At 40.3% G+C, this 13,504-nt stretch overlaps 1 protein-coding gene across 4 annotated transcripts in view; it reads right to left on the reverse strand.

Moving 5' to 3' along the window:
* LOC111150925 (RAS protein activator like 2) overlaps positions 1 to 13,504 on the reverse strand; it is a 348,227-nt gene that overhangs the window by 169,625 nt on the left and 165,098 nt on the right. For all 4 annotated transcript variants that reach the window (XM_022508616.1, XM_022508615.1, XM_022508614.1 and 1 more), the window contains exon 2: positions 11,052 to 11,179. In XM_022508616.1, the coding sequence (XP_022364324.1) occupies positions 11,052 to 11,179 (128 nt within the window). The remainder of the gene's footprint in view (positions 1 to 11,051; positions 11,180 to 13,504) is intronic.

Genomic DNA, 13,504 nt, shown 5'->3' on the forward strand with positions numbered 1-13,504 from the left:
TAATAGTTAGAGATGGGGGCCATGTTAGGCAAAGGAAAAAACATAACATCAACCAAGAAGTTGTAAACCTACGACTTTTGTTTTCTTTTGGTACAGGAGTAGGCCAATATAGCTAGAGCCTCTGTAAGTGTGGTAGAACACAGAACACCAAAATATATTATGATTGCACTGGGAGGGTTTTAATACCAGGTCATACATAATTCAGGAAGCACTGGGAAACTGTTCCAGTTTTTAGATCAGAGGAATGGTTGTCTCTTCATTGGTCTGTCTCCTTCCTATCTCTCCCTTTTTCAAGACATGCTACAGATTAATATTCATAACACATAACTTTGATCAAATCTCTTCCTTTCTTAAGCTTCCCTTGGTAATGTCCCATTGCCAATAGCATCTTAATGACACAGATTATAGTCCTTTAGAATAAATGAATTTATTAGTAGAATTTTATTCTACTAAATTTATCTGTGTTTTTTATCAACTTTAAAAATATTTATCTTGGGATGCCTGGGTGGCTCAGTTGGTTAAGCAGCTGCCTTCGGCTCAGGTCATGATCCCAGCGTCCTGGGATCGAGTCCCGCATCGGGCTCCTTGCTCATCAGGGAGCCTGCTTCTTCCTCTGCCTCTGCCTGCCATTCTGTCTGCCTGTGCTTGCTCTCTCTCCCTCTCTCTCTCTGACAAATAAATAAATAAAATCTTTAAAAAAAAAAATTTATCTTATTTTCACAACTAAGTTTGCTAAGGGGGTAGGAGCTGTGTTTTATTCTTTGTAACTCCTAACTATGTATCTCCTGAATAATCTGAAAGTGGATCTGAAGGAAATATCCCATGAGTAATTTACCCCAGGATAAATAATAGTTGATTTTTGGCTGTTTGCACAAAGCCTAAATGCTACTTTCATCAATATATTTCTTTCCAAAAGCAAAAAAATATTCTAAGATATTCTGAAATTGCATTATTACTACCTTGCTTATACACTACCATCCAGCTTTCAAAATTCCAAATACAGAAAGTAAAGACTGAATGGAGAAAAACGGAGCCACATTTATCCTTCCTAATGGCTTATTATTGCCAAAAGAAAGAAACACAAATTCAGCTTTCTTTTTGTATTTTTATGCTGGCTGTACCCTGAAGGGGTTCATGATTGTCCTCTCTGCCACTTCCCTCCACTCCTTAATCTCTCGTTTACTTGGTTTTATCTCTTGCAAGCAAAATGGAATTCAAATGGCCTCCTACACCCTCTTTGAACTGGGTTGGTGCCAAGCCAGCTGGGGCCTTTGCTGGCATCCGGGCAGGGAAGTATCTTTCATAACACATAAGCAATGTCTATTTGGCACAATTTGCATGAAGCAATTTACTGAACCAATGAGTCATTTCTCAAGGTGATACTCCTGGCAGACTTCTCTTTCAGCATTCTGCCCAGACCTACCCTTCTGTTATATTCTCAAATTGGTAAGTGGTGTATTTAACACTCTTCCCATGTATATCCCCCAAGCAGACTTGTTCCCATTTCTGACAGGAAACATGCAGAGTTAAGAGGGAGCACTAAAAGATCCCACACACCGAATACATGAGTGATACTAGACTAATATAATCCTCCCACATTCCAGCAGTGCCTGGCGAAGGCTTCAGTTTAAATCCTTATAGAACCTCTTAATTATCTTTTGAACACAGCAATAAACACCCTGGTGATTGTTGATTAAGGTTTAAAACAGCATTTTTAGGTGGTTTTAGCAGGAAATTCCTTAAACTCCTTGTTTCAATGAACTCTAAATTTTCAAAGCAAAATTCCAAAGGTAAGTGTCACACTCTTCATGATAATGTGGGTGAAAGGTAGAAAAGTGACAGCGTACTTTGATCCTTCCACAAAAAAAAAGTGGGTTTCTAATCTTTTCCTGTAATGAAATTAACACTATATTAAGTTTATCATTCAAAGAGCAGGTATAGCAATGGCTTTACATTTTCTTATTGGAGAGACATAATCCAATTTTTCCAACTTAATGGCAGAACATACCTGTCTCAGGGCATTAAACTGTCTCTGTATCTGCTTTGTACCCTCATCATCCCTTCATCATCCCTTACCAGGTCTGCTGCAATAGTCTTAACTCATGTACTTCCTTCTAATCCCTTTCACTCAATTTTCCACATGATCAACAGAGTTACTTTCCTAAGAAGCAAATCTGATGATATTATTGCCCTGGTCTACGTCATTTCCAGAATAACATCCAAATTCTTTAGCATGGCCTTCAAAGCACTTTATTATTTGGTTCTTGCCAGCTATCGGCTATTTTCTTTCCTCTTGCAAACTTTATTCCAAAAATTCTGAACCTTTTGCAGTTTGCCAAAGAGATATGTTTCTTGACTTTGTATCCTTATACATACTTGGAACATCCTTCCCTACTTTTTCTCCAGCTGAGCTTCTATTTGTCCCTAAAGACACGGCTCAATCATAAATTTCTCTGTAAAATCTTTCTTGGCATTCTTCATTTCACATCACAACCCACCCAGGCAATATGTCAGTTAATCTTTCCCTTATGCTTTTTGAAAAAAAAGCATTAAAAAAGCAATACATTTTGAAAAAAAAAATGTATTGAAGTGAAATTCACTTAACCTAAAATTAACTATTTTAAAATGAATAATTCAGAAACATTTAGTACATTGACAATGTTGTACAGCTATCACCTCTGTCGAGTTCCAAATGATTATGGTTTTGAATTTACCTCAATGTGTCCCCAAATAGACTACATCTTTGTAACCACAATACTGCACACAAAATAGGTGCTCAATAAATAAAAATGAATCAAATATTCAACAATGGAAAAGCACCTTATAGATTATTTTTCTCCTTTTTTATTATCTAGTTTTAGAAAAAATATGGAATTAAGCCTCATGTTCTGGGAAGATTTATAACATAAAAGGGAAAGAGAGAAAAAGGTTCATCTCTAAAATTTATTAAGGAAATGGATATTTAGAATCAACACTTATAATATGCCTTTTTAAAACTCCATTGGACAAATATTTATTGAGAATTTACTTAGGTGTCAGGAACTGTTCTAAGCACTGAGGAATACAGCAATGAACAAAACAGACAAAATTCCTGCCCTAAAGCTTACATTCTTGTAGGGAAAGGGATAAAATAAACCTAATAAGTTAATTATAAGGCATTTCAGAAAGTGGTAAATGCTATAGGGGAAAAAAGTCAGAGGCATGTAATTAAACCAAAGTTTTAGGTGGAGATATGAGGAGGGGTTGCAATTTTAAACAGGTTGGTCAGGGTGGGCCTTATTGAACAGGTGAGCAGGTGTAAGCAGAGTTGAAGGAGTTGAGAAAGTGATTCATACAAATATTTGAGGGAAAAGGCAAGGTGAAGGCCTTGAGGCAGGAACATGCTGATGAGCAGAGAGAGTCTGAGAGAGTCATATGGTCTCACTTACTTGTGGAGCACAAGGAATAACATGGAGGACATTGGGAAAAGGAGAGGAGAAGGGAATTGGGGGAAATCAGAGGGGGAGATGAACCATGAGATACTGTGGACTCAGAAACAAACTGAGGGTTTTGGAGGGGACGGGGGTGGGGGGTGGTGGGGAGAGCCTTGTGGTGGGTATTAAGGAGGGCACGTATTGCATGGAACACTGGGTGTGGTACATAAACAATGAATCTTGGAACACTGAAAAAATAAAATAAGGTTTAAAAAAAAAGAATCCTAACAATGCCAGAATGGTTCAGACAGTGAGTTGGGGAAGTTTCTAGCCTTCAAAACTTGCTAGAATGGAGTTATCATGAAAAGAGACGGGAATGGCCTCTGGCATTTGGGAGGGGAAATTAGGGGTCTTGTGTGAGACATGTTGGAGATGACTACTATTTCTCCAAGGGTGTGATGGTAGAAGGATATATGGGTCTAGGGAAGAGAGAGGCATAGGCCTGAGATGTAAAACTAGGAATCACAGCACTGGAGGGTATTGAAAGTCCCAAGACTGGATGAGAGTCTAAAGAAGTGAGACCCAAGGACTGAACTCTGCATCACTCCCCTGGTAGGATTTAAAGAGAAGAGAAATCTGCAAAGATGACTCAGAAGGAAGGATGACTCCAGAGAGGCAGGAGGAACACTAAGAGTGGATGAGGTCATAGAAGCCAAGAGAAGAAAGTGGTTCTAGAAGGAAGGAGCAATCAACTGTATTAAATGACACTGACAGATTAAGTAGGATGAGCATGGAGAACTGACCCCTGAATTTAGTAAGATGGAGGTCGCCAGTGAGCTTAACAAGAACAATTCTGACAGAGTGGTCTCTTATACATGGAGCACGTATAAGAGAGAATGAGAGGAGAGGAATTAGAGACAATGGGTTTCAAAATTTTCAAGAATCTTTACTGTTGAGGGAAGCAGAGAAAGAGGTGGTAATTGGAGATAGGAGTGAGATTAATCCAGGCTTATTTCTTCATTTAAGATGGGAAAAATATAGCATGCTGATGGGGAATGATCCAGTAAAGAGCAAAAAAACAAGACATAAAAGAAGCAGGGAAGAATGGCTAGTAATCCATCCTTGACTAGGCGAGAAGTAATGGAATGCGCACATGTGGAGGGGCTGACCACTGGACTGTAGATAGGTCAGCTGTAGTTAGGAGAGACAAATCAGGGTCTAGTGAAATGCTTGCTGGCTGATGTGTAGGCATGGTAAATGGTAGTGATGTATGCAGAAGTCCTCGTCTGGGTGCTTGAATTTTCTCAGTGAACTCTGCAGCAAAGTAACCAGCTGTAAGAGGGTGATGGAGAAAGCATTAGAATAGAGGAGATGTGAAAAAGAAGTCAACTTATAATTTTTAAAAAGATCTTATTTCTTTATTTGAGAAAGAGTGAGAGACAGAAAGAGCGCACACACAGAAGGAGAGAGAGAAACAGTCTCCCTGCAGAGCACGGAGCCTAATCCCAAAATCATGACTTGAGCAGAAGGCAGAGGCTTAATTGACCGAGCCACCCATGAGCCCTGAGAAAAAGTCATTTCAGAAATCATTTTGGATTGTGCTACTCAAAGTGTGGTCCAAGGTCTTGTGTAAACTGTAAATAGTAAAGTGTTACTGTCTGTAATAAATAACTTAATAGCACAGAAATTGAGAAAAAGTGTGCCTCACATGATCAATGGGTTTGTTTCATTGTACAGCACACTTTCCATGAACATGTACAATTTTCATAATTTTATTTCTTCTTTTCCTATGTTATGGTTATTCTGTGTATATTTGTTGAGTCATAATTTCATTTTGGTTAAGTCTAATTAAAAATTGGGACTTGTGTATTTACATCTTTTTAAAATTTCGGTTTTCTTAACTATTCATTTTATTGGATTTTGTTCACAGTCAGGTGGAGAAAACACACTGGTCCTTTACCACCCACAGATTGAGAAGCACTAGTTCAGGAGAGCTGGACAATAATGAAGCTAGGAAAATGTTCTGTGATTGTCAAGGAGCATGAGCAGCTCACAGGAGGTTTGTAGCCATAGTTTAAAGACCGTTGACATGATGGATCTTCTGCAGACACGTTATGCTGCATGGAAGCAGGGCAGGACAGACAAGGGGCAGGACGCAACTGAGCTATTGTGCTGCCAGGTGAGCGTGATAACGCATGAGAAGGGCAAGGAAATACTATGGAAGGGAGCAATAAGAATGGCTGGCCATGGAATTCAGGCTGGGTGAAGAGGGAAGAGGAGATATCAGAGGTCTAAGGGGGCACTAAAGGTTACAGCATCGACAGACCATGGGTCTCAAAAGGACTGAAGGATTGTTGGAATACGGGATGAGCTACAAAGGCAGAAGGTGATGAGGAGAGTATAAAACTCATGCAATTGAGAATATGAAGAAGTTGTAGCAATGAAGTGGGGTAGAGGAAAAGATTCTTGGAGGAGAGAGGACACTGACCTCAGACCCACTGTGTTGGAAGAAGTGTCTCTGCAGATTTTGGAATCATCACAAAGTAAGGCCAAAGCAGTGTTGAAGCTAATGATAATGAGCCAGGAGCTCAAATCAACAAAAACTGAGAAGGAATGGCTGGGGGCTGGAAGGTAACTCTAAGAGGAGATGCAGCATTTGGACTTCTTAGGGAGGGCAGGAAGCAGTCGTGGAAGAGGAAGAACACCTACTACAGGCAGCGTGGAATGAGCGCTGTGGGCGAAAAACAGCCATCGCTTGACAGGACCTCACAGAAGATGGTGTTCTCAAGGAAAACACAGGTTCTCTTGCAACCAGCAAGTTAAGGGATGCCTACAAAGAACAGCTGGAAGAAACAGCTGGTTTTGCTGATGATGGACTGTGAGTTGCAGAGGGTATAGTGATAGGGTTTTAAGAGGTGGTAAAAGATGAATAGAAAGCAGGGACAGAAAAGAGGATTTATGGAGCCATATACAGAGTGTGGGAGAATTCCATGGTCAGAGTGTGGGGGTTTCCCATCAGTCCAGGGCTACTGAGGATGCCTGGCACAAAAACAAAGTAAGCAAGATACAGTTTTAGAAAGATATCCCTCATGGGCAGTGACTTTTATGAGACAAAGGAGGGCCCAGGCCTGGAATACTCAATTATCAGTAATCTTTCATCTTGGTTCTAGATATGGCATGATTCTTGACCTTATGCTCTCTCTCCTGATGCTACTTAATTTCTTATAGTACGAAACTGAATAAAAGGTAGGTAAGGGCAGAAAGATAGCAAATGATCTATTCATATGACTCCTTATTAACAGCTTTGCTGACAAAGCAGGTTGGTTAAAATGAACATTTTCAATTATCTGTTTATTCAAATTGAATAACTAGAAATCGTCTATACTACTATTCACTCTACCAATTTTTACTATGTATTAATATAAACACAGCAACATGTACTAGACTACCCCAGAAAATGCTGACCTTTATTACATTACATTATTTTAATGAAATAAAACTTAATAATATTAAAATACTGGAAAAGAGTCATGGGTAGGGAGATGGTAACAAAATTAAGGCAGATTTTTCAATGGCTGGAGAGAAAGAATAAGCATCACAGAGAGCACCCCAGCTGGGGCCTCAAAAGTAAGAACTGCCTATTAAAATAAAAGAAACAAATTATTTTGTCGTTATGATCTTGGCTTTACTATATTAAAGACGGTTGAGTAAGAGAAGGAATGGAAAAGAAAAGGGACAGAGAGGGAGGAGAAGAAAAAAGGGAGCTAGGGATCCACAGCTGAGAGCTGAGAAATGTATTTATTGTTCACCACTCCCCCTGAACTCACTTCTCAGGAAGGATGACTTACTAAACTGATAGTCTACCTACAGCTTTTTAGGTATTTACCTCTCTTTTTGGCAAGTAATCTTTGTCTTTTTTTGAGCCAGACCTTTTCTTCTCCTTCCCTCCCATTAATCCCTCTTCTTTATCAAGATCATCTTCATTCATTTTTTTATGTTATGGAGGTGGGGAGTAAAGCAGGGTTATGGACCAACCAAACCAGAATGATACCACCTCTCTGTTAAATCACCAATAAGCAAGTGAGTTATCTGGGTGTGGAAGGACTTACACACTGGCAGAGTATGAGTAAAGTAGTAAACAGTATATGATAAATTCAAGGGATTTTTTTCATTTAGAAGGACAGAAAATTTACTTAGAACCCGATGCCTGTGCTAATTACATTGTCAGCCTCTCCAGATGTACTCACTGCCTTTCTCTCCCTTGCTGTGTTTCAGAAAGCAAACTGCACAAAACACATTAAGAGCAATCTTTTTCCCTCTCGCCTCAAGTTAGATTTGGCTAGTAGGTAACAACTGGCAAGAAATCAGAAGGCAGGAAAAGAGCTGGAGTGTTGCTTCTCCTTTGCTTCCTCCCTGCCGGCCATCTTTGTTTGTGTAGAAGCTGGGTTCTTTTGCGCAGCACCACAGTGACTGCCAAGCAGCCCTCTTGTGCAACCCATTCTCTGGTTTCCAGAAGCACTGCTCCCTTCCTCGGCCCTGAAAGTCTAGGGTGAAAATAAGCTTTCTGCTGTTACTATAGTTCATGGCACTTAACACTCTTTGGGGGGTCCCTTATGCTGCCCATGTCTCTGTCAATAGTGCCCTCATTAAACCTCTTTCAATTAATCCCTGAGAGTGCCATTTATTACATTGACTACTGTCAGCTACACTGACATAGTGTCTGACAGCGCTTCCAAGAAACTTTTGGAGCCAGGTCTACCAATCCAATTTCTTTTCATTCCAAATCGCTCAACTCAATATCTACTTCACTGCTCCTCAGTGAAACTCCAACACTATACTGTTGAACTCCCTCCTCCATGACAACTGGCTATTATGACACGAGCAACCCTTTAGACTTACAGGCATACCTCAGAGACATTTCCGGTTCCTTCCACACCACCACAACAAAGCGAGTCAAATGGATTTTTTGGTTTCCCAGTGCACATAAAAGTTACATTTACATTATACTGTAGTTTATTAAATGTGTAATAGCATTACATCTAAAAAAAACCATGCACATACCTTAATTTTAAAATACTTTATTACCAAATAATGCTAGCCATCATCTGAGCTTTCAGGGAGTCATAAACTTTTTTGCTGGTGGAGGGTCCTGCCTCGATATTGGTGGCTGATGACTGATCAGGGTGGTCGTTTGCTGAAGGATGGGGTGCTGTGACAATTTCTTAAAATAAGACAACAATGAAATTTGCCACAGCATTAGACTCTTCCTTTCTTGAACAATTTCTATCACATTCAATGCTGTTTGATAGCATTTTGAAACTGGGGTCAGTCCTTTCAAGCCCTGCTATTGCTTTATCAACTAAGTTTATATAATATTCTAAATCCTATATAGTCATTTCAACAGTCTTCATGGCATCTTCGCCAGGAGAAGATTCCTTCTCAAGAAACCACTTTCTTGGAGCACCTGGGTGGCTCAGTGGGTGACAGCCTCTGTCTTCGGCTCAGGTCATGATCTCAGGGTCCTGGGATTGAACCCCATATCAGGCTCTGCTCAACGGGGAGCCTGTTTCCCCCTCTCTGCCTGCCTATCTGCCTACTTGTAATCTCTCTTACTCTGTCAAATAAATAAATAAAATTAAAAAGGAAGAAAGAAAGAAAGAAAGAAACCACTTTCTTTGCTCATCCCCAAGAAGGAACTCCTCATCCATTCAAGTTTTACTGTGGGATTGCAGCAATCCAGTCCCATCTTCAGGCTCCACTTCCAAGTCTACTTCTCTTCTTATTTCAGTGACAGCCACAGTTACTTCCTCCTCTGAAGTCCTGAATCCTTCAGAGTCCTATCCATAAGAGTTCGCATCAACTTTGTCCCCAAACTCCTGTTAATATGGATGTTTTGACCTGTTCCCATCCAGGAGTCACAAGCATTCTTACCGGCATCTAGAATGGTGAATCCTTTCCAGAAGGTTTTCCATTTACTTTGCACAGATCCATCAGAGGAATGAATCACTGTCTGTGGCAGCTATGGTCTTGGGAAATGTATTTCTTAAAGAACAAGACTTGAAGGTCAAAACTACTCTGTGACCCACGGGCTGCAGAATGGGCATTGCGTTAATGAAAACAGGCATGGAAACAACATGAATCTTGCTCTACGTGCCCATCGGGGCTCTTGGGGGACCAGGTGCATTGTCAAGGAGCAGTCATATTTTGAAAGGGATCTTCTTTCCTGAGCAGGCGATCTCAACAGTGGGATTAAAATATTTGGGAAACTGTGTAGTAAACGGATGTGCTGTCATCTGGGCTTCGTTGTCCTGTTTCTAGAGCACAGGCAGAGTAGATTTAGGGTGACTCTTCTGGGCCCTGGGGTTTTGGGAATGGTGAATGAGCACTGGCTGCAACTTCAAGTCACCAGCTGCATGAGCCCCTGACAAGAGAGACAGCCTGTCCTCGGAAACTTTGAAGCCAGGGTTGACTTGTCCTCTCTGGCTGTGTAAGTGCTAGGAGGCATCCTTGTCCAATAGAAGGCTGTTTTGTCTATCCTGAAAATCTGTTGTGTAGTGTAGCCACCTTCAGGAATGATCTTAGCTAGATCTGCTGGAGAACTTGCTACAGCTTCTGCATCAGGCCCTGCTGCTTCACCTTGTACTTTCATGTACTAGCGGTGACTTCTTTCCTTCCTTAATCTTCAAGAACCAACCTCTGCTGGCTTCCAGTTTTCTTCTGTACCTTCCTCACCTCTTTCTCTCAGTCTTCATAGAGAGGGCCTTGCTCGGGAATAGGCTCTGGCCGAAGGAAATGTTGTGGCTGGTTTGAGCCTCTCCAGACCACTGAAACTTGCTCTGTCTCAGCAAGAAAGCTGTTTCACTTTCTTAATCACTCCTGTGTTCACTGGAGTAGCACTTTTAATTTCCCTCAAGAACTTTTCTTTTGCATTCATCAGGTGGTTTGGTGCAAGTGTTTGGTGCAAGAGGCCTAGCTTTTGGCCTCACTTGGCATTCAATATGCCTTCCTCACTAAACTTAATCATTTCTAGCTTTTCACTTAAAGTGAGAGATATTAGAGTCCCCCTTCCACTTGAAAACTTAGAGGCCGTGGTAGGGTCATTAATTGGCCTATTTCAATATTGTTGTGTTTCCGGGATCTCAGAGTAGCCAGAGAAGAGGGTGAGAGATGGGAGCAGCCATTGTGGAGCCATCACAACACACACATTTATCACTTAAACCCACCATTTTAGATGGGTATGGCTCATAGTGCCTCAAAATGATTATAACAGTAACATCAAAGATCACTGATCATAGATCACCATAACAAATACAACAATAATGAAAAAGCCTGAAGCGATAATTACCAAAATGGGACACAGAGACACGAAATGAACATACACTACTGGAGATATGGCGCCAACAGACTTGCTCAACACAGGCTTGCCACAAACCCACAAATTGCTAAAATGCGATATCTGCCAAGTCCAATAAAGTGAAGGTCAAATAGAAGGAGGTATGCCTGTACTTATAATTTATCATTCACACAGCCTCCATCCTCCATTTCTATAAATGTCACATACCAAAATGCACATAAAAACTAGATTTCAGGAATCTGGTCAGAAAGAGAAGTAGCTTTCCTCAGTAATATCCATCTCACCTCCTTCTCCTTGTTGAGCAACACCAACTGGCTGTCTGTGAGGATGCAATACTTCCGCTCCCATGTTGTCGTCTCTGTGTAGGGTGACTGGCCACAAGACAGACGATGGGTGGGTGGCCCCTTGACATCTGAGTGACAAATATGAAAAACAAAAGTGAGAAACCAGTATCATGCTTACTCAGTAGACCAGTAGTTTAAATGTAAGATTCTTCAAAATTGAATTAAAGAGTTTTAAATATGAACCTAAATGCTAAGTTGAAAACTTAACTCCCTCTGAAGAAAATAAACTGTTATAAACAGAGGGGGAAATTGGCGCTTTAGTCTGCAGAAAAAAAGGCTGAAACACTAGAAAGAACTGTTAGCACAAACTTGACACAGTAATCACCACTGCACATGTACTAAAACAATGGGAGGTTGCTCCACAGCTAAACTAACATTCAAAATAAAGAGGTGGGGATGACTCAGAGACAAGAACAAAAGACAGAGCCTCTCATCTTCAGGAAGAAGGCGACGTTACACGTACACTTTGAGAGTACTGCTGACCCCAGACAGAGAATGAAGTTATTATCAGCCAGTGTCTTCAAAATGACTTTACCTCTAGACACGCATAAAAATTAAAAATATCGAAACTATAGCATCATATTACCACTAGAGGCCACTAAGATCTTAAAAACCCAGAGAGCAATTTCCTCTAGGAAAGATCGAAACATACTACCATCAGGTCTCTTAGAGGTGGAGGTGAACATCAGAGTTAAAGGTCTGGCTCTTCTCAAACATCTCATTTTCCTACTAAATACCAAGTGGTTACTCTCACTTTGTTACTTTAAATTTTTTTTAAATGAACTGTTCACTCATTTGGGCTGCTGCAAAACTTGCAACACATCTTAATCAAAACTACACATCGGATCCACTAAATAAGCCTTTTATAACAGTTGAATATTAAAAGTTCTTTAGCCATGAAGGACTAATTCCTGTCAGGAATATACTGAAGGGATAATTTTAAAGGCGTTATTTATTACTATGTAGTTACGACGCCAGAGGAGCATCTGAAACTGGAGAAATTAGAAAACAAACAACCTATGATGACAGCAGGAGAGTTGTAAATCATAAATAAGCATATTTTATCTATTACATGAGTGTTTTCGTTACTATTACTTTCTATAAGGGAAATACAAATATTGTCCTAGATATTTTATACCATAATCACCGAAATATGCAAAGCTACAGCTGGAATTCTGTCAGAAATAAGTAAGTTGGTAACTAGGGCACTTAGGGGAGGGCTCTCCTTTTGCATTGCCTCGTGCGACCACTATTTTCTTCAGCGCTCCTTCCTTTGCTCTCTAAACATCTATCTAACCCTGTTGTTCTGCATATTTAGGGGAACTTATCAACTACCCTACAAATAACTCGGTCCCAGAACCCGTGTTCCTGGCGCTTGGCTGGACGTGCTACCAATTCTTAGTTCACTGCTTTCCTTTCTTCCCGCCGCCCCACCATCCAGGGTCTGTCTCCTCTTCACTGCGTACCGCAGCATAACTATAGCTTCTCCAGCACACAAACTCTCCTCCCTGCCCTCAACTCTCCCCTTGTATTCCAATAGAGCATCTAAAATTAATTTTAAGTTTTCCTTAAGACTTCAGAATGTCCTGGAATTATCACAAAAAGCTTGAAAGGAGATGACTCTTCATCCTTTTTAACACACAGAAAAGATTCTTGCCTGTGCTTAAAAGCCATGTCAAAGCTGATTTTCTTCACATGATTTGGACAAACAAATGGGTTAGATTTTTACCACAATGCAGGCCTATTTTTAGAGTCAAATACCAACTCCACTTCAACGGAGAGGGATGCACCTACTTTATGTGGAAATGTGGTGGTTTTGTGGCGTAGACCAGTTTTGATTCAAATGACTAACCTGCTTACGTAAGTTAGCCACGGTTGACCTAAGCTGCCCACTGTAATTTAATTTCAACAGTAATCTTAGGATCTATACTAAGCAAGAAGACACTGATAGGCTCTGTCAATAAAATTAGAACACAGGATACTACATTTATAGCATAACTCAGGTTTTCTGACCAAATAGAAATCTGTATCAGCACTGAATTTAAGAAAGCCTAAATTCCCTTCCCTGTGTCATCCTGAGTAATTCTCCTAAAATCTCACTGTCTCATGTTCTCCCTTCCTCCAACCTCGGCTTTGTTGTTGGTTTCTTTGTGGTATTGGGAAACAACACAATGTCTCACACAGCATTTTGGGTCCCCAAACTATTCTTCCCCAGTGCTAAAGGTAGAATGAAATAGGGAGCAATACCACTGTATTTAAAAAAAAAAAAAAAAGTTCTGTCTAAATGATGAGACTGGTTAGCCATATTATAAATTTTATAGTTTCACGTTTATTATCTAATACCCACTTTTTGATCACTTTGTAAGAATGTACCCCAAGGAAGAAAACAAGAG

The sequence above is a fragment of the Enhydra lutris genome, unplaced genomic scaffold (assembly GCF_002288905.1).
Source record: "Enhydra lutris kenyoni isolate GAN:26980312 unplaced genomic scaffold, ASM228890v2 scaffoldscaffold24, whole genome shotgun sequence".
Lineage (NCBI taxonomy): Eukaryota > Metazoa > Chordata > Mammalia > Carnivora > Mustelidae > Enhydra > Enhydra lutris.